The sequence below is a fragment of the Rhincodon typus genome, chromosome 17 (assembly GCF_021869965.1).
Source record: "Rhincodon typus isolate 14 chromosome 17, sRhiTyp1.1, whole genome shotgun sequence".
In the NCBI taxonomy this organism is placed as follows: Eukaryota; Metazoa; Chordata; class Chondrichthyes; order Orectolobiformes; family Rhincodontidae; genus Rhincodon; species Rhincodon typus.
The window spans coordinates 27,884,958-27,904,342 of NC_063348.1; the positions used below are offsets into that span (position 1 = coordinate 27,884,958).

General features: G+C 38.2%; 2 protein-coding genes and 2 non-coding genes across 10 annotated transcripts in view; 1 reads left to right on the plus strand and 3 right to left on the minus strand.

Annotated features, from left to right (window-relative positions):
• The window catches only part of dennd2b (DENN domain containing 2B), a 397,329-nt gene extending 389,223 nt beyond the window's left edge, over positions 1–8,106 (plus strand). For all 7 annotated transcript variants that reach the window (XM_048606823.1, XM_048606826.1, XM_048606822.1 and 4 more), the window contains exons 19-20: positions 1,230–1,316; positions 7,224–8,106. In XM_048606823.1, the coding sequence (XP_048462780.1) occupies positions 1,230–1,316; positions 7,224–7,258 (122 nt within the window). In that variant the 3' untranslated portion in view covers positions 7,259–8,106. The remainder of the gene's footprint in view (positions 1–1,229; positions 1,317–7,223) is intronic.
• A 5,314-nt stretch (positions 8,107–13,420) lies between these two features.
• The window catches only part of rpl27a (ribosomal protein L27a), an 8,559-nt gene continuing 2,594 nt past the window's right edge, over positions 13,421–19,385 (minus strand). Inside the window, exons 4-5 of the mRNA XM_020530455.2 lie at positions 15,567–15,741; positions 13,421–13,591 (exon numbers count right to left, since the gene is read on the minus strand). Of these exons, the coding sequence (XP_020386044.1) occupies positions 13,463–13,591; positions 15,567–15,741 (304 nt within the window). The 3' untranslated portion in view covers positions 13,421–13,462. The remainder of the gene's footprint in view (positions 13,592–15,566; positions 15,742–19,385) is intronic.
• On the minus strand, positions 14,725–14,852 carry LOC125485295. Its single transcript, XR_007264017.1, has one exon. It is a non-coding gene; the product is annotated as a small nucleolar RNA SNORA3/SNORA45 family (small nucleolar RNA).
• On the minus strand, positions 18,935–19,063 carry LOC125485296. The gene has a single exon (XR_007264018.1). It is a non-coding gene; the product is annotated as a small nucleolar RNA SNORA3/SNORA45 family (small nucleolar RNA).

A 19,385-nucleotide genomic window follows, 5' to 3' on the forward strand; every position in this document is an offset into this window, starting at 1 on the left:
TTAGTAAGGATCAGAGATCATTCTTGAAATGATTATTTTCTTTATGATTGACTTGATCACTAATTTAACGTTTCTGTAGGGTGATTTGATTTGACTTGTAAGTGTCTTCTAAGTATGCATTGTAAGTATCTATTGGATCTCGGACAACAGACTTTTAGACATCGGAGCCATGTGGACAATATGTTATTGAGGGACTGAATCGTCCTTTTGATTGTAGGTAAAGCCTTTCTTTGTTCCCTGTCTACAGAAAACTCTCCAGCACGATGGAAATGCCACAGCCTTTAATGTGTCTGAATTTGCCCTCACCAGATTTCAGTAATGTGACCAAATAACAAACTGGCTATGGCATACATTGGCTTGGTTTCATTGCTGGTAATGGTGAGCAGACTTCACCCTCAGGCATATCTGTTTTGGCCGCAAATATTTAAAACCTAGTTACTGCATTTTCTGTTCAAACGCTTGTAAAGTAAAACCTTGTCATTTGCAGCTGTTGGCGGCTCAGTGAGGCCACCCAGCTTGCTTTAACCACATTAGGACAGACATTCTCTGCAACTAAAGACTCATAATTATTCCAACCTCTGCCATTTCAGTTCTTAGGCAGCTTCAATATTTGCTCCAGGAAACAAAAAGCAAATACAGGGAGAAGAATTCCTCTGCATAATTTGTAACACAGCCTTAAATGTCATTTTTCAAAAGTTTACAGAGGAAATCTGGGCCATTTAATTAGTGACAGGAATGCACCCAAAAGAAGTAGTTAAAACAGCTTTTGGCCACATACAGTTGTTTGGTCAGACTTCTGGCACAGCAGTTCTCAGGCAATAAACTACAGGTTTGTGCTGTCAGTGAACTTAATACCACTGGAAGAGCTTGCTAGAGTTCACCACTTGATGATCTAAACAATTCTGCTAATGTAAAAACGTGAGGAATTTCTAGATCCATTACATTAACATTGATTTTTCAGATCATCGGTTGTCCAAATATCATGAGATTAACTACATTTTTCAGTAAATATAGTTACTCAGGTCACAGATTAAAATATAACGAATGTCATGCCACATGTAGGTAACTTACTTCAATTAATTTCTCATTATAAACCATGCTAAATGAGTATCTCTAACTCCTTTTCTAATCACTTTGAACTCTATTTTAGCAGTGGATAGAAAACATGCATTTGAGTTGAAGCTGCTTTCAAGACCTCATTTAATAGTATCTTATTTTATCCCTCTTAGGCTTGTTTGAGCAGAGAGTTGAGCAATATTTGGAGGAGTTGCCAGACACAGAACAGAGTGGAGTGAACAAATTTCTAAAAGGTCTTGGTAAGTGTATTTTTAAAAAGATTTTAGAAAGTTGAGAGAATAGGTTAAATTGGAGCTGAGTATTGAAACTAGTTTTCTGCCATAAAGTTAGTGTTAAGTCTCCTCATTTTGAGCTGCCGTGCACAAGTTGTGTTTGCAACTGAACTGCACGTTTAAATGGACACAGTGTTGGCTTAGATGACTTTTAGTTATTTGGAATAACTACAGGAAGGATAGAAAGGGGTGTAAGGGAGGAGGTGGAGTGGCGTTTCTGGTTAGGGATAACATTACCGCTGTACTTAGGGAGGATATTCCGGGGGGGTACGTCCAGTGAAGTTAATTGGGTGGAACTGAGAAATAAGAAAGGGATGATTACTGTATTGGTATTGTACTATAGAGCCCCCACCCTCAAAAGTCAGCAGAAATTTGAGAAGCAAATTTTCAAGGAGATCTCAGTTATCTGTAAGAACACTAGGGTTGTAAGGATAGGGGATTTTAAATTTCCAAACATAGACTGGGACTGTCATAATGTTAAGGGCTTGGACGGAGTGGAAGTTAAGTGTCCAAGAAAATTTTTTTATTCAGTATATGCATGTACTTACTCGAGAAGGAACAAAACTTGACCTTCTCTTGGGAAATAAGTCAGGCAAGTGACTGAGGTGTCAGTGGGGGAGCACTTTGGGGCCAGTGAACATTATTCTACTAGTTTTAAAGTATTTACAGGAAAGGATAGACCTGATCTAATAGTTAAAGCTCTACATTGCAGGAAGGCAGATTTTGATCGTATTAGGCAAGAACTTTCAAAAGTTGACTGGGGACGGATATTTGCACATAAATGAGATAACGAAAGCCCAGAGACAGTGTGTTCCTGTAAGTGTGAAGGGCAAGGCTGGATGACTAGAGATATTGAAGCTGTGGTCAAAAAAAAAAAGGAAGCATATGTCAGGTATAGACAGTGGAATCAAGTGAATCCCTGGAGGAGTATAAGGACAGGAGGCGTTTATGGACAGTAGGAGTATATTCAAGGGAAATCAGGAAGGCAAAAAGGGGACGTGAGATATCTTTGACAAATAGAGTTAAGGAGAATCCAAAGAGATTCTACAAATACATTAAGGGCAAAAGAGTAACTAAGGAGAGAATAGGGCCCTTTAAATATCAACAAGGCCATCTATATGTGGAACCAGAGGAGATGGGTAAGATAGTAAATGAGTATTACGCGTTGGTATTTACTGTAGAGAAGAACATGGAAGCTAGAGAACTTGGGGAAATAAATAGTGATATCTAGAAAAGTGTCCATATTACAGAAGAGGAGGTGCTGGATGTCTTGAAATGCATAAAGGCAGATAAATCTCTGGGTCCTGATCAGCTGTACCCTAGAACTTTGGGGAAGCTAGGGAAATGATTGCTGGGCCCTTTGCTGAGATATTTGTATCATCAATAGCCATGGGTGAGGTGTCAGAAGACTGGAGGTTGGCTAATGTGTTGGCGTTACTTAAGAAAGGAGGTAAGGAAAAGCCAGGCATCTATAGACCGGTAAGCCTGACATCTGTGGTGGGTAAGTTGTTGGAGGGGTTTCTGAGGGACAGGATTTACATGTATTTGGATAAAGTGTGAGTCTCCTTCTCCTGCAGATAAGTGAGTCGGATCTGGGCAGAAGGCCGCTTGGTTGTAGATTGAGCCTGGGTTGGTTTGGTCTCTTTGTGGATGGGTCACGGTGATGGAATTTTTGTTCTTGGGCAATCCCGGGTGCTCGTGGAGCAAGTCTTCTTTTCCTGAAAATAAGTGAGTCGGGCTTGGTTGTGCCGAGCCTCCACGGGGTCTGGTAGTCGCCAGAATTTGGCTTTGTACGTCTCACTAACTTGACTGAGTTTTTTGAACAAGTGATGAAGAAGATTGATGAAGGCATCTGTTGTCTGTATGGTTAGCAAGGTTAGATCACATGGAATACAGGGAGAATTACCCTTTTGGAAACACAATTGGCTCGAAGGTACTAAACCAACTGTGGTGGTAGAGAGTTGCTTTTTGTCATTTACACAAATGATTTGGATGTAAATAGCATAGGTAAGATTTATTAAATTTGCAGATGACACCAAAGTTGGTCGTGTCGTGGACAGAGAAGAAGGTTACCTCACAGTACAATAGGACCTTGATCAGATAGGCAAAAGGGCAGAGGAGTGGCAGATGGAGTTTAACTTAGATAACTGTGAGATGTTGCATTTTGGTAGGGCAAAGCAGGGCAAAACTTATATACTTAATGGTAAGGTCCGGGGGAGTGTTGGTTAACAAAGAGACCTTGGAGTGCAAGTTCATATTTCCTTGAAAGTGGAGTCGATGGTGGACAGGATAGTGAAGAAGGCATTTGGTATGCTTGTCTTTATTGGTCACTGCATTGAGTATAGGAGTTGGGAGGTCATGTTGCAGTTGTACAGGATTTTGGTGAGGCCACTTTTAGAATACTGCATTCAGTTCTGGTCTTCTTGCTATAGGAAAGATGTTGTGAAATTTGAAAGCATTCAGAAAAGGTTTACAAGGATATTGCCAGGGGTGGAGGGTTTGAGCTGTAGGGAGAGGCTGAATAGGCTGGGGCTATTTTCTCTGGAGTGTCGGAGGCTGAGAGGGGACCTTATAAAAGTTTATAAAAACATGACAGGTATGCATAGGGTGAATAGTCAAGGTCTTTTGCCTGGGTAGGGGAGTCCAAAGCTAGAGGGCATAGGTTTAAGGTGAGAGGGGAAAGATTTAAAAGGGACCTAAGGGGCAACATTTTCACGCAGAGGGTGGTGCGTGTATGGAATGAGCTGCCAGCAGAGGTGGCGGAGGCAGGTACAATTACAACATTTAAAAGGCACCTGGATGGTGTATGAATAGAGGCATATGGGACAAATGCTGGCAAATGGAACTAGATTAATTTAGAATATTGGTTGGTGTGGACAAGTTGGACCTAAGGGGCTGTTTCTATGCTGCACATCTCTATGACACTGATTACTTATCTTAAGGGAGCAATAAGCTTCATGTATATTAAATCAAAGTCAAATGCTGGTAGTAGAGCCAAAAATGTGAAATTGTAAGCAAGGAATAGGTGGGGCTTTCAATTTGTTTCTTATTTCATTCTATGACTAAAATGAACAGCTTATTGCACAAGAAAGTTAGCATAAACATCAAAGTATCAAAATAAAGGTTAAAAATCACAGGCAAGTTTATTAATGGCAAATTTATTGACTAATTTGATTATGTTCTTTGAAAGAACATAATCTAAGTAGTAGTAGTAGGAGTAAGTTTGGCCCTGTGACCCTGCTCCACCATCAATAAGTTCGCGGTTGATCTGATCATGGCCTTAACTGCACTCTTCTGTCTGTCCCCATTCACCTTGATGTCTTTACAAATTGAAAATATGTCTAACTCAGCCTTTGCTATATTTAATAACCCAGTTTCAACTGCTTGCCAGGGTAGAGAATTTCAAAGATTAATGACCCTCTGAGAAAATAAATCCCTTCTCATCACAGTTTTAACTCAGTCTTCTTATTCTGAAACAGTGACTCCTATTTTCTAGATCCATCCATAAGTGGTATGGATGGAAATACAAACTAAATGCTGTACAATATTTAAGAAGCTGTACTGTCAGGCACTCTTAAGTTCTCATAAGAACACCTGTCATTTGTTAAAAACACCAATTAATGAAGGCCCAATATAGCTCGGCCTTCATCTTAATACATCCCCTTCATCTTTGGAATCAACTTAGTGAAATCTCTCTGAACTGCCTTCAGTGTAGTAACTTTCACAACTAACTAATGAAGAAAATGAGTGTGGAGAGCATCGTGCATGCTGTGTTGTGTATATGCAATTTCAAAAGACATTTAGAAAGTAATACATAATAGACTTGTCAGCAAAAATAAAGCCAGATTGCTGCATGAATGTAAACTTAGATAGAAATCAGAGAGTAAATGCAAACAGTTGTTTTTTTTCCAGACTGGAAAGATGTATAAAAAGTTACCCTTTATTTACATTATGTAACTAGAATCTTCCACTATAATATATCTAGTTTATCTATCCTATTGCAGATGCTCCCCTCATTCAGATAAAGTGACTGTAAGTTTACTTTTTAATTCCTTTCTAAGCATAGTCATAGAGATCTACAGCACAGAAAAATGCCCTTCAGCCCATCAATTCCATGTCAATCAAAAATAAGCAGCTAACTATTCTAATCCCATGTTCTAGCATCTGAACCATAGCCTTGTATATCTTGGCATTGCAAGTGCATATCTAAATATTTCTTAAATGTTATGAGGTGAAGGCCCACCATAGCTCATACTTCATCTTTGGAATCAACTTTCCCCCCCTTGCAGGCAATGAGATCCAGATTCCCACCATCCTCAGTTATTTTTTTTTATTTCCTCACATCCCCTCTAAATTTCCTGCCCCTTAACTTGAACCTATGCCTCCAGTCATTGATCCCTCCACCTTGGTGAAATGTCTCTTCCTGTATTGCCAATCGCTCCCATAATTTTACATGTCTTAAGCATGGATCTTACTCTTTGATGCAATATAACTTTAATCTCCCCATCTCACTCAGCTTCTCATTATCTGCATTGATAAACTTTCCTTTTGCTTCAATTTTTTATCTTTAGATTTCTAAATCTCCCTTTGGTAGACCCTTCCTCCCCTTGTGTTATTTTCAAGCCATTGTCTTTACTCTGATTTTTTTGATGGTGCACTCATTCTTATGTTTGTATATGCTGTCTCTTCCTGTCACTCTTTGGTTTCCATTACATGTATCCCTGTTTTGCACTATTACATTATCCTTTCTAGGGTACACAGGGCATAACTTCAGAGTATGTTGATGACACCAAGTTCAGGAATGTAATGAACAGTAAGGAGAACAGGAACAGACTTCAGAAATGGATACATGCAAGACAGATGCAATTAATTACAGAGAAGTAAGTGTGAAGTGATACATTCTGGTCTGGAGACTTAGGAAATATAAACTAAATGGTACACCTTTAAAGGGGTGTACAAGAACAGAGAGACCTGAGTTCTTGGCTTTATTACAACAAGAATATTTAAAGTAAGGAAGTTATTCTAACCTTTAAAAAGCATTGGTTAGGTCTCAGCTGGGGTATTGTATTCAATTTTGGGAGAAAGTTTAGAAATGATGTCAAAAAATATTTTTTGACAACTTTCCTAAAGTTTGGCGCAAAGACCATGCTTAAAGTGTATGGAAATTTCACTAAAATGGTACCAAGGATGAGGGCCTTTCTTTACATGGGGAAGTTGGAGAAACTGTGATTGTTCTCCCTAGAACAGAGACAGTTAAGTTAGGATTTGACATTGTTCAGAATCATAAATTTGCTTGTGTAAATGAGGAAAAACTGTCAAAAGAGTTGATAATCAGAATGTACAGATTTAAGCAATTGGCTAAATGGTTCAAGTCAAGGTGAGGATTTTAAAAATAAATTCAGAGAGTTGTTATGGTCTAATAATAACTTCCAAAAGGGGGCTGACTAAATATTTATAATTCCAGGATGTTTAGGGCAATGGGGGATTAGAAACAATTGGATAGTGCTTGTAAGAGAGCCAGCAGTCACATTATAGGACAAATACCATCCTTCAATGCTATGTAGGTATCCAGAAATAGGTAGCAGATGGTCACCAATTTGAAATTAGAAATAAGATGTATCAGAAAACCAGTCAGAATTATAATCCCAACAACTGGATTTAGAGGATTATGGACAAGTCATCTGTCTACCCTTATGGGTACCCTTACTTCATTTTAAAGACAATGGAAATAAAATACATTAATCTGAATAAGTCTTCCATTTTCCTTTCAACAGAAACTAAAATGCTAACATGATCCCATAGATAAAGACTTCATTTGAGGAATTTCTGGACTTTTTCTTCTGTATAACTAATGAAATCGATTATCTCTTGCAGGAAATAAAATGAAATTCCTCCACAAGAAGAGTTAGTTGTATTCATACTGTATCTGTTCTCACAAGGACCACTGGACCTTGCACAAGTACTTAAACTCATTTCCATTTTGGAAAAAATGGATTATACATTTTTCATGTTCACAAAACCTTCAAATTTATTCAAAGACTGAATTATAATAGTATTGGAGAAGAATCTGAAGCTGCAACAAGTACATTTAATTATGTTTATCTTTGCAGATTGGGTTGTATATTGTAAATATATTACTGTTTTTATTGGTATTTTATTGTCTGGATTTAACAGTCATTGTACTGAATATCTGTAAAGAGTTGACTTTTTAACATGTTTTTGTGATGCCAGAGTGACTTATGACTTGGAACATGAATGGTCCAACTGAGCATGTGCAGAAGATTATTGTTTGTTATGAGGGTTGAGGGGAAGCACAGATTTTCTCATTTACTAACAATTTCATTACTTTGCTGGTATGGTTATGGAGAATGTGTGTGATCCTATCAACTGGGAAATACCTGAACGATATGAAAAAATGAAGTTCCAATTTTACCTGTGCTATAGCTGTAGAATTCTGATTGTATCTCATGTTTTTTTCCGCATTTTGCCAACAAAATGTGATTGATCAAGTTACACTGAAAATATTTGGTACTTTTTTTGATGTTGCTTGAAAATGCATAAGCTGCCATAGAAAAGGGTGGTGAATGAATCACTGAAACCTTTCTGTATGTAATGCACTGCTGTAGCTGAGTGTAATGAGAATTGAGCAGAAGCCTTTGTGACTGCCATTCTCAAAGAGCATGATTGGGTAAGCCTTGCCACATTTCTATGTACTGCTTTTTTAAAAAAAAAATAAACACATTTGGCAGAGGTTGCAGATCTTTTTGAATTCTGTTTGAAAACAGAGTAAATATTATGTTAAACTCAAGAGTTACCCAAACACCTTACCTCTCCCAACACTTATAAGCTGTGAAACTCCTATCATTCCATAATCCAGAGGCTTTGATCAACCTAAACAGAGGGCAAAATCATAATTTCCTAATTTACCTTTTCTCTACTACCTTTTATTCATGCTTGTTGAAGTTTATTATGAATTTGCCCTTCATCTTGATTCCTCAGATGCATTTTTTTTAAATTCCATAAGATATACTAAAACCACAGAAGAATTACTTATTCAAGTACATTGCGGGGAACGTACAAGAAGATGCTGGTAATCTGTGCATTTTCAATATTTTCGGGTTTCATTTCAGATTTCTCAGTTCATTTAAAACAAGCTTCTCTCGATGGTGGATTGCTCCACCTAGTGGCCAGAAAGGGACCTGACGGTTATTCATTGGGGATAGCAACTGTCGTACAGCATACAAACGGACCCTGCAGGCCAACTCGTCCATGCTGACCATGTTCCCACTTGCCTGCATTTGGCCCATATCCCGCCAAACCTTTTCTGTTCATGTACTTATTCAAATGTCTTTTAAATGTTGTAACTATACCTGCATCCACGACCACCTCTGGCAGTTCGTTCCACACACGAACCAATTGCCCCTCAAATCCTTTTTTAAAACTTTCTCCTCTCACCTTAAAAATGCCCAGTAGTTTTGAACTCCCCCACCTTAGGGAAAAGACTTGCTATTCACCTTATCTATGCCCCTAATGATTTTATAAACCTCAATAAGGTCACCCCTCTACCTCCTACTCTCCAGTGAAAAATGTCCCAGCCTATTTTTATAACTCAAACCCTCCATTCGCACCAACATCCTAGTAAATCTTTTCTGAACCCTCTCCAATTTAATAATCTCTTTGCATTGTACATCTCAGATCACTTTGAAAAGGGTAAGGTTGACTCTGAGGAGAACATGAAGGAATGTAACAGATAGCAGAAGTTCAGCTTTTAGAAAGCACTTGGAGACAGTGGGCTAGAAAGTTTGCATTTCTTTAGAACACAGTTCCAGGGGAAGGGCCATTGTCACAGCTTTTTTGTTTTTTGGCAGGTAGTCACTTGAGATGAATGTCACTGGCCATTCCCTTAAACAGAGGCTCTGTGCCCGCATCTGGAGGTATAAGTTGTTTCTGCACAACAAATGGCATGGTTGCATAACCCTAACTTTCTAATTGCGGAATCTTTGTGCTCTGTGTATAAACTATTTTAATGTCCCACATACCATATAGGCTGTCTTGTCTGAACAACTGACAAAAAAGCACCATCAAAGCAATGCATGACTTTAAACCACAGCTTTGATAATTGTGTATAAAATTGGTGAATTAACATCTTCCTTTGCTCTTAGGTCAAGAAAAATAGTAAAGATGGAACTCAATTCATTAGTTTATTTTCCTATTAAGGATCCCAACACGAGTCTCCTAAAATACAGAAAAGGAACCATTTCACCTGTTGTGCCTGAGCTTCCTTTTAGTAGAATTATCAAATAAGGGCGCCTGTCCTATTTTCCCATAACCTTTTAATGTTATTTATCCTTCAAATATTCATTCAATGCTGTTTTGAAAGTTGTCATTAAAACTGCTTCGCCTACCCATTCCCTTATTACAGCACCTTACAAACTCATGACCTCTACCACCTAGATAAATGCACTAGATAGATGGGATCACCACCACTTGCATATTCCCCTCCAAGACACACAACATCCTGTCTTGCAACTATATCATCGGTCCTTCACTATCACTGGTACAAAAATCTGAAACCCTCTTTCTAAAAGCGCTATGGGTGCACCTGCACTATAAGGATTGAACTGGGTTCAAGAACAGAAATCACATGACACCAGGTTATAGTCCAGCAGGTTTACTTGAAAACACAAACTTTCAGAGCTTTACTCCTCCTCCAGGTGTTTGTGTCTGATGCTACCTCTCTCACTGAATTTTTAAGTAAAAGATCAAAGGGTCACACCACTCAACTTAAGTCTGGTTATTGCTTCTTCTGTCATATGTAAATTTCTTCCTTTTCATTGTTGATATTTTCTGATTATTCAAGGAGATGATGACACACCTCTGGAGCAGGTAGGATTTGAATCTGGGCCTCCTAGTCCAGAGGTAGAGACAGTACAACTGCACCTTTTCCTATTTTACAATGTAAAAAGTATTCATGATTTTGAAAACCTGCATCAGATTTCCTTTTAATCTTTTGTTTTAAAGAGGATAACTTTTGCTTCTTCAATATCTTGTCATGACGAGTGGGTATGACCACAGCATAATCAGTAAACTGTGAATTAATAGATCCTCTTTTTAATTTGTATGATTCAAGTTAAAATGCCTTTATTGGCCAGTGCATTCAGTATAGGAGTGGATGTTGTGTTGCGGCTGTACAAGACATTGGTTAGGCTGCTTTTGGAATAATGTGTATAATTCTGGTCTCCCTGCCATAGGAAGGATATTGCGAAACTTGAAATGGTTCAGAAAAGCCTTACAAGGATGTTGCCAGGGATGTAGGCTTTGACCTATAGAGAGAGGCTGAATAACCAGGGCTCCCTAGAGCATCAGAGACTGAGGGGGTGACCTTTTAGAGATTTATTAAATCATGAGGGGCATGGAAAGGGTAAATAGACAAGGCCTTTTCCCTGGGGTGGGGGCATCCAAAACTAGAGGGCATACATTTAAGAGAGGAAAGATCGAAAAGGGACCTAAGGGACACCTTTTTCACAGATGGTAGTGCATATGTAGAATGAGCTGCCAGAGGACGTGGTGGAGGCTGGTGCAATTACAACATTTTAAAAGGTATCTGGATGTGGATACGAATAGGAAGAGTTGAGAGATAATGGTCCAAATGGGACAACATTTATTTAGGATTATGTGGTCTGCATGGACGAGTTAGACCAAAGGGTCGGTTTCCGTGCTATACATCTCTATTATGCTATAAAAATAGACAGGTACTTACACTTTGTTTAAGCAGGGTAAAAGTTAGTCGCACAAGTTAATGTGTTATACTGTTGGGTTTCATTGCTAGAGATCCTTCTTGTTGCAATGAAATCTGATCCAGTGCTTGCAAAAGTAATGACTTCTATTGTTGAAAATATGGTGTCTGCTTGTACAGTGTAGCAAGCTAAACCAAACCAGCCTCACCATCACCAGATTCCCAAGTGAAATTAAAGCATTGTGACCATTACATCAAACTTCACAAATAATAGACCTTGGACTCGAAGTTATATCAAACTAATTAACAATTTATTTTAATAATGTAAATTTAGCAGAATGCAGAAACAACATAATCTGATTAATATCTAGGATTGAAAGCCCAATCTTCCTTTGTCATAATTATCATTCTCACAGTTAAGGATAAGGTAGCAGGTCCTTATGAAATCCTTGGGCAACGGGTTGTTCACAGGCAAGTAAAACTACATATCTTGCTTAAATTCCAAAGTCACCAGTTAATGCAGTTTTGAGTAGACTTCCAAAAATGTTTACTTATTTCTTAGACTAGGATTCTTTCCTCAGACCATTCAACAACTTGCTAACCAGACAGAAACTACAAAGGGTAAGAGACTCTGAAAACTTCTGTTACACTGTCTCCTTCCAAACGCAGTCAGAACCTGTTCTCTTTTCTATCAACATTGCAGTTGCCTGGTTAGTACTGGTCTTCCCTTAATTGACCAATTCAATATCTAACAAGCTACCAGTACAAGCTTAGCAACCACTGTGCTGGTCTAACCACACCAGCCTGAGACTTGTAAATTAAGTTGCATTACTTTGCAGGCCAGGTGCCAACAAAACTATTCACTTCTTAAAAGTTCAAAATTCAATTACCTTGAGCTGAACACACGTTGCTTCTCAAATTCCTGAGCCATTCTGATTTTAGAACAATCTATCAAAAGTTAAGTTAATAGCAGCCATCTTGTTTGATTTTAAAATCACAGCTTTAATGAACTGTTTAACAAAATTTTTATGCTGGAATTCCCTTTGGGAGTGTGTTGCCTGTGTCAGGTTTGGATTTTCACAGCTTCCAAAAAAAAAAAAGCCACACCAATCTCCTAAATGTCAAATAGGGTCTTGTGTTAGTATCAAGTTAACATACTAGTATACCTATACTTTGGCTGGTGAAAGAAAATTCAGCTGTGCAATTTCTAGCAGACATTTAAAATACCATGTTATTTAAGCCAGTTTTCTTTAAATTAAAAAGTCATGGCACATTACATATCTGCAGTGTCAAATTCCAATGTTATTCAAATTAATCTGGTCTACATTCAAACACCTTGACATCTTTTTGAAATTATGCTGCTTATTTGCAAAGCCACTGTGGAATAACTTGCTTGTATTTGTATGCAAAATTAAAGTTTTTAAAAAAAGTGGTATTCTCAACTTATCCTGCCATACTCTGCTGTTAGAGATAGTAAGAACTGCAGATGCTGGAGAATCTGAGACAAGGTGCAGAGCTGGATGAACAGCAGGCCAAGCAGCATCGTAGGAGTAGGAAGGCTGATGTTTCGGGCCTAGACCCTTCAGAAAATTTCTGATGAAGGGTCTAGGCCCGAAACGTCAGCCTTCCTACTCCTACGATACTCTGCTGTTATATTACTAGGCTAGTAATCCAAGAGACCTACTATGGGAAAGTGGTAGCATTTAGTTCACTTGAGTATCTGGAATAAAAAGCTACTAATAGCAAATATAAATGGATTATTAAAACAAAATCAATTCACTAAATGTCTCCAAGGAGATGTGACACCTTTACTTGGTCTATGGAAAGTAGGATTCCAGATTTGATTCTGAATTACTAGGAATAAGCTAGGAAATCGATTACTTGCATTAGAAAGTAATTTAACCTTTGGTGGTCAATAGATCAGAGATAGGCAATAATGACATTACCAGTGCCCACATCCCAAAAGTAAGCTATAATTGGTGCAAGACTACTGCTTTCCCTTAGCTTGAATTACCTTGCCCTTTTTGACAAGAGAATTTTGTAGAAAAAAAGTTAGCTGACATGTCTATCCAGTTCACAACTTCCTGATGTGTTTTTAAATCCAAATGGTTTTTCTCATTCATAGTTCAATGGTGAAAGTAATAAAGCCATCCATTTCCAGAACATCACTTTATCCTGATTACTCTACATATTCATTTCACCAGTAGTTTCAAGTGACCAGTCACCAAACACAAGACTTCTGAATGGTGGGTGTCAGCCCCAACAGGAATAGGCCAACTCCATTTGATGGACTTTGAACATGCATTTTATTTACAAAACAAGAAACAGCACACAGTTAAAAGTGACAGTATTTTATTAGTACATCCAATTATAAAACTTATGCCATTAATACACAGGCTCCACCAACTTCTTTGATTTTCTCTTCAGCTTTCCGGCTGAAAAACTTTGCCTTGACAATGACTGGTTGCTTAGGCAGCCTGCCTTTGCCTAGAACTTTATAGTAACCCTAAAAAAGGGAAGGGAAAGGAAGAATGATTCAAGTAAACATTTTCTACTCCAAAAAAACCTCAAACACCAAAAAGCAAATAGTAGGATATGAATCGCTTGACCATTGCAGGATAAAAAGGGAACTAACCAAAATTGCTCCAGATTTAGTGTAATTGATCTCTACTCATGATTTTGAGAAATTTAAATTTTAAAAATTCAGAAACTGATAATCTATTAGTTTTCAATCTCAATTGATGAGATCAATTAACTGGATTCAATATACATCTACCTTGTTAACACCCATGGGAAAAGTTGGATAGAAGTTCAACTAAGTCAACTACATTAACATCTGGCAATTCTGGAGGATATAATCCTAGATTAAAGCTCTGTTGGTAACCAATTCATTTTCTCGATAACTAGATTTTGGGAAACCAGAAATCCAACCTAATAGAGGCATGAAAACATGCTTGAAGAGATTCCTGTCCTCCTTGCTGACCTCTGTCTTGGCATGTTTTGAAAATCTGACAGCAGTATGGTCAACACATTACAGCTGCCATCAAGCAGTGCTGCAAAGAAAAAAGGGGGACACATTGAAGCTCCTATCCTGCCACTGGATTTGCAGGGTGTTGCACAGGCACCACTAGAATTTGATCATCAGCAATAGATTGTCCATAGTCATCCATGTATAGAACTTGTATTCAAAAATACAGTGCAAATTAATCTCCTAGACATTAACTGAAATAGCAGGCACCTCAGATCTACAGATAAGTGATCTCTTTATGACAATGCATGTCAAACCAACAGAACAGCAAATCCAATATACTGAAGAACAGGCAAAATAAACCAAAAAAGGTGAAAATCTGCATTCCTCAGGTCAGACTTGGAAAATGAACAACAACTTAAAGGTCATGTTATGTTGAAAAAACTTGGAAATGAAAAGGAGGCATGAGGAGATCAGTTAAGATGCAGAAGATAAGTTTGCAAAATAGACAAAGTTGTAACACGGAAAACAAAGGAACTGGAGCTCAGAATGAGATAGCAAATTTAGGGCGAAGTTTTCATTGTTCAAACCTGAAATGGCATCCCAGAGACTAATGAGATGCAAGTTCTAGAACAATTTTAAAACAATGATGCTTGCAATACAATCACCAGCAATGTTACTAATTGTGTGACTGACTGAACTATAAAGCTCAATCAATGAATAAAATCAGTAGTTGCTCTTCGAAAACTGTAGCACATCAAGACAATAATAAGTGTAGGGATGTGACTCTAGTTTCGATACCTGAATTGAGCAGTAAACTATTTTCACACTTCCATTAGCTAAGTACCTTATTTAAAGAGCTAAAATTTCCTTTGAGTAATACTCCCGTGTGCTTGTGCACACAAGGCTTCTATCACTTCTGCCCTTGGCAGCTGTACCCAATTGATTTTTTAAAAATATCTAGACTGTTTAAATCCAAACTTTCTCTTCCTCAGCTGTACAAACTACTGATTCCTATTGAAACAAAGTTGTGCTCTTGGAATAAATCAGCTGATCGGACTATGTATGTGACACTTTGGATGCGTGAGCATTCTACTTCCATAATAGCCTTTTTATCAAATGCTGTGTGAAATCAAGCACATGGAATTTGAGCCAGTGAACATGTCATTAATTGATTAAAAGGAATCAAGTCTGTTGTACAGCCTCAGACAGACACATTGAGTAATATGCTTAGTATCTATGCACAAAACTAAGTCAAAACACTGACTATCTGCCTTAGCTATTGTCAGTTTAATTGGGTCTAATTTATTAAACCAGATCATATTTAATAACTTTAGCCTATATTACCCTTCAGTGTCTAAATCAACTACATATCAGTAGACTGCTAAATAAATTTATCATCAATTCTTGTTTGGTTGCACACTACCTACTTCAAATCAGTAAGATTTGTTGTCTCCCTATCAGCATATCCTATTTGCAGGCTGCCCTCAAAACCACTTTTTATAATACTCACAGCATGTACAACATCAATGATAGGTGCTGGTCCTTCAGGTTTCTTGGCATAGTTTAATCGGGTCTGTTCGCTGACCAGTGTCCACAGCTTATCCAGATTTATAGTTGGACAGAACAACTGATTCTTTTTGAGATGATAATGTCTCATGCCAACTTTTCCAAAGTAACCTGGATGACTGAAAAATTAGAAAGCAAAATTCACTGAACTCTGCTCAATGCAACATTTTAGAAACAGTAATAAATAACAGGTTCCTCATTGGAAAAATTGAATATTAAAGCAAACATTTTTCTAGATTTGTTGAATGCAGTATTATCACAGCAGTCATTTCAATATGCAACAAGAATTAATTCTTTTACTGCCACATTAATAGGGGCAGCCTACTACTTCACTTCCTTAGTTCTCCCCTAAACCAAAAAAGCTTTGCATGCTTTACTTATTAAAAAAATGGACATATCAAATCTAGTTAAGTCCTTGTATAAACTAGGCTCAGAATTCCAAGAAGTTGTTTCACCATTTAAGTGAAGTCAGACTCAAGTCCCAAAAACTACTTCATCCGAGATTTACAACTTTTCAAAGTATGTAAAATTATACAGTTGAGACACTTTCCAACTTGACACATTTATAATTCAAATTAAACTGAAGCAAGCCTTGCACTGCAGAAGATCTCATTAGTATATTTAACTTATTTAAGTTATTATGTAAAGGTAATATTCTAAAGGGAGAGATAAGCAAACCATAACTAACCAAGAAAGTTAAGGAAGATTATGAGGTTAAAAAAACACTTCGAAAAAAAGGAGGCTAAAGTCAGTGATAGTCCCCAAGACTTGGATTCTAAATTTATCCCAAGGAGGACTAAAGACACAAAAGAAACTCTTGGAGGACAAATTAGTGAGGAATATAAAAACTGACAACAGCTGCTTTAAATATATTAAAAAGGAATACAGGGGTCAAAACAAACAGAACTTCAAAAATAATCTGGGGAGATAGTCCAAAGATGTGCAAATTAGGTGGATTGGCCATGCTAAATTACCCAGAGTGGTCAAGGATGTATAGGTTAGGTGCATTAGCTACAGGAAATGCAGGGTTACATGGATAAGGTAGGGGGATGGGTCTGGTGGGATGCCCTTCAGAGAGTTGGTAGGGGCCAAATGGTCTGTTTCCAAGCTATGGGGATTCTATTCTATTATGGGAAACAAGGAAATACAGTTAAAACAGATTTTGCATTGATCTTTATGGTTAAGAGCTCTGAATATCCCATTAACACAACTAAAGAATACAGGGCAGGAATTAAGAACCATCACAAGATAGACAAACTATAGGGCTAACGGCAGACAAGTCCCTTGGCCCTGATGTCTTGCATCAGAGGACCCTAAATTAACAGACTGTGGATGCACTGGCTGTAATTTCCTAAAATCCTTTATTCTGGGAGAAGCACTGCAGGATTGGAAAACTGTCAATGTGACACCCCCATTTATGAAAGAAAAAGGGGCAAAAAGCTGATTAACTTAAGTAATAGCAACACATTTGGAAAGTGAATCTCACCAAACAAAGTCAGTGTGGCTTCATGACAGAAAAAAAGACAGGTCTGAATAATTTATTAGAGTATTTCAATGAAGTCTCAATGACAGTGGACAGAGAGGAGCCAGTAGGTGTGTTGTATTTGTACACTGAAGTATTTGACAAAGTACTTCACAAAAGGTTGTCATAAGAGCCATAATGTCAGAGGTAGTATTTTGGCATCAATAGAGAACTGGCTCATGGGCAGGAGACAGCAAGAGGGGTTGAGGGGTTAAGGGCTACCCCCTCCCTCCCACCTCTACAACCCAGCTGTAACTAGGGAGGTTGCACAGGGAATCAGTGCTGGGACCATAACTTTGTAACATATTAATGATCTGAGGAAGGAAGCAAATAATGTGCAGATGACAAAATAGTGGACATGCAGACTGAGGGGGAAAACAAACAGTTGAGAGATTTATAGGTTGAGCGAGTGGGCAAGAAGTTGACAAATGGAGTATAATGTGGGGAAAATGTGGTGCTGTTTACTTTGGAAGGGAAAATTAAAGAACAGTATTATTTAAATGGAGAAAAACTGCAGAAAGCTGCAAAGTACTGGTGGGCACTTGCACATGAAACAAAGCTAGCAGAGCTGCAGAAAGGCCAGTGGAAATGTTGGCCCCTAATTCAAGGAGATCAGAGTACAACGTAGGGAAGTCTTACTGCAACTGTACAATGTGCTGGTGAGACCACATCTACAGTACTGAGAGCAGCTTTGGTCCCCATGTTTCATTGGAGGCAGTAAAAGAGGGTTGTTCTTTGGAACTCTTGCCAGAGTCCTTTCATATATTTTGGCAGAGATAGATTCATGAAGAGTAGGGTAATCAAGTCCTTTGGGGAAGGGCAGGAAAGTGGACCAGCAATATCAGATCAGACATGATTCCATGAAAATGCAGAACAGGTTCAAGAGGCCTACTGCTGCTCCTATTTCTCATGGTCTTAAGAGCATTCAAATGGCAAAAATTGCAGAAAGCCACAACAAAAAGGGACTTGAGGGTATTTGTGCATGAAACAAAGCCAGCACATAGTTGCAGCAGGTAATCACTAAGGCTAATGGAATCTATATCAGTACAGATAGTTTAGAGAAGGTTCAGTAGGATGAATACTGGTGCTGAGGAACTGTATTATGAGTGAAGGTTAAAACAGGTTGGAACTCCAATCACTGGAATTTAGAAGAATGAGAGGTGATCTAGTGGAGACATATTGGATTCTTAAGGGGCTTGACAGGGTAAATGCCAGGAGGGAGTTCCCCCCCCATGGGCAAGTAGAGCCAGACAGTACAGTTTCAGACAAAGTCACCAATTTAGGACTGAGTCAAGGAGGAATTTCTACCACTAGTAATTACAAAACACAGCTAGATTAACTATAATAATGAACACCACACAGTGGTTATGTTTAGCAAGGAGAAAAAAAGCACAAATCACCTCAGGAGGAACTTTAATGGACAAAAGTTTAAAAATATTTAGAATTAGAACTACATTTAAATTAAAATCTATGTAAAGGTATCATAGTTGAGAGATGTAGACCTGCTACATTGCAACATCTACTTCTGGAGTCACTAATCAGATGTGTTGCCAAGAATTGACTTCTAAGCAGTGAGTAACATCAAGCAGTTTAAGAGCTGGAGGAGAAAATTCGTAAAAGCATGCACAAGGTATGTGTTTTGTTTCAGTTGACCATACTAGTCAGTTGGGATAATTAGGCCATCGGTTTACATATACTGTATTAAAATTAAAGGAAACAATTTAAAACCTTGCTAGTACAGTTAGGCAGCACTTGACAACTATGTCAAGTTGCAACATTATATTATGTCATAGTGTCACTAACCTGGTAACTGACTGCTACTAGAAGCTCCAGCCAGTGAATAACAGTAGTATTCAATTTTCGAGAACAACAGCACACCAGGACCACAGGAAGTGTCAGGGTGTGACTCTAGTCTCGTTATTGTCAATTTTGGAAAAAAAAGAGTGATGATAGATGTAATCACATCTCTGGAAATGCATATTTTGCTTTAAGGTTAATAAAGATGTCGGCATCCCATAGCTTCAACAGAACAGTTGAACAGGTTGTTCAAGTTTGAGATAGTAGGAACTGCAGATGCTGGAAAATCTAAGATAACAAGGTGTAGAGCTAGATGAACACAGCAGGCCAAGCAGCATCATAGGAGCAGGAAGGCTGACGTTTCGGGCCTAAACCCTTCATCAGATTTTCTGATGAAGGGTCTCGGCCCGAAACGTTAGCCTTCCTGCTCCTATGATGCTGCTT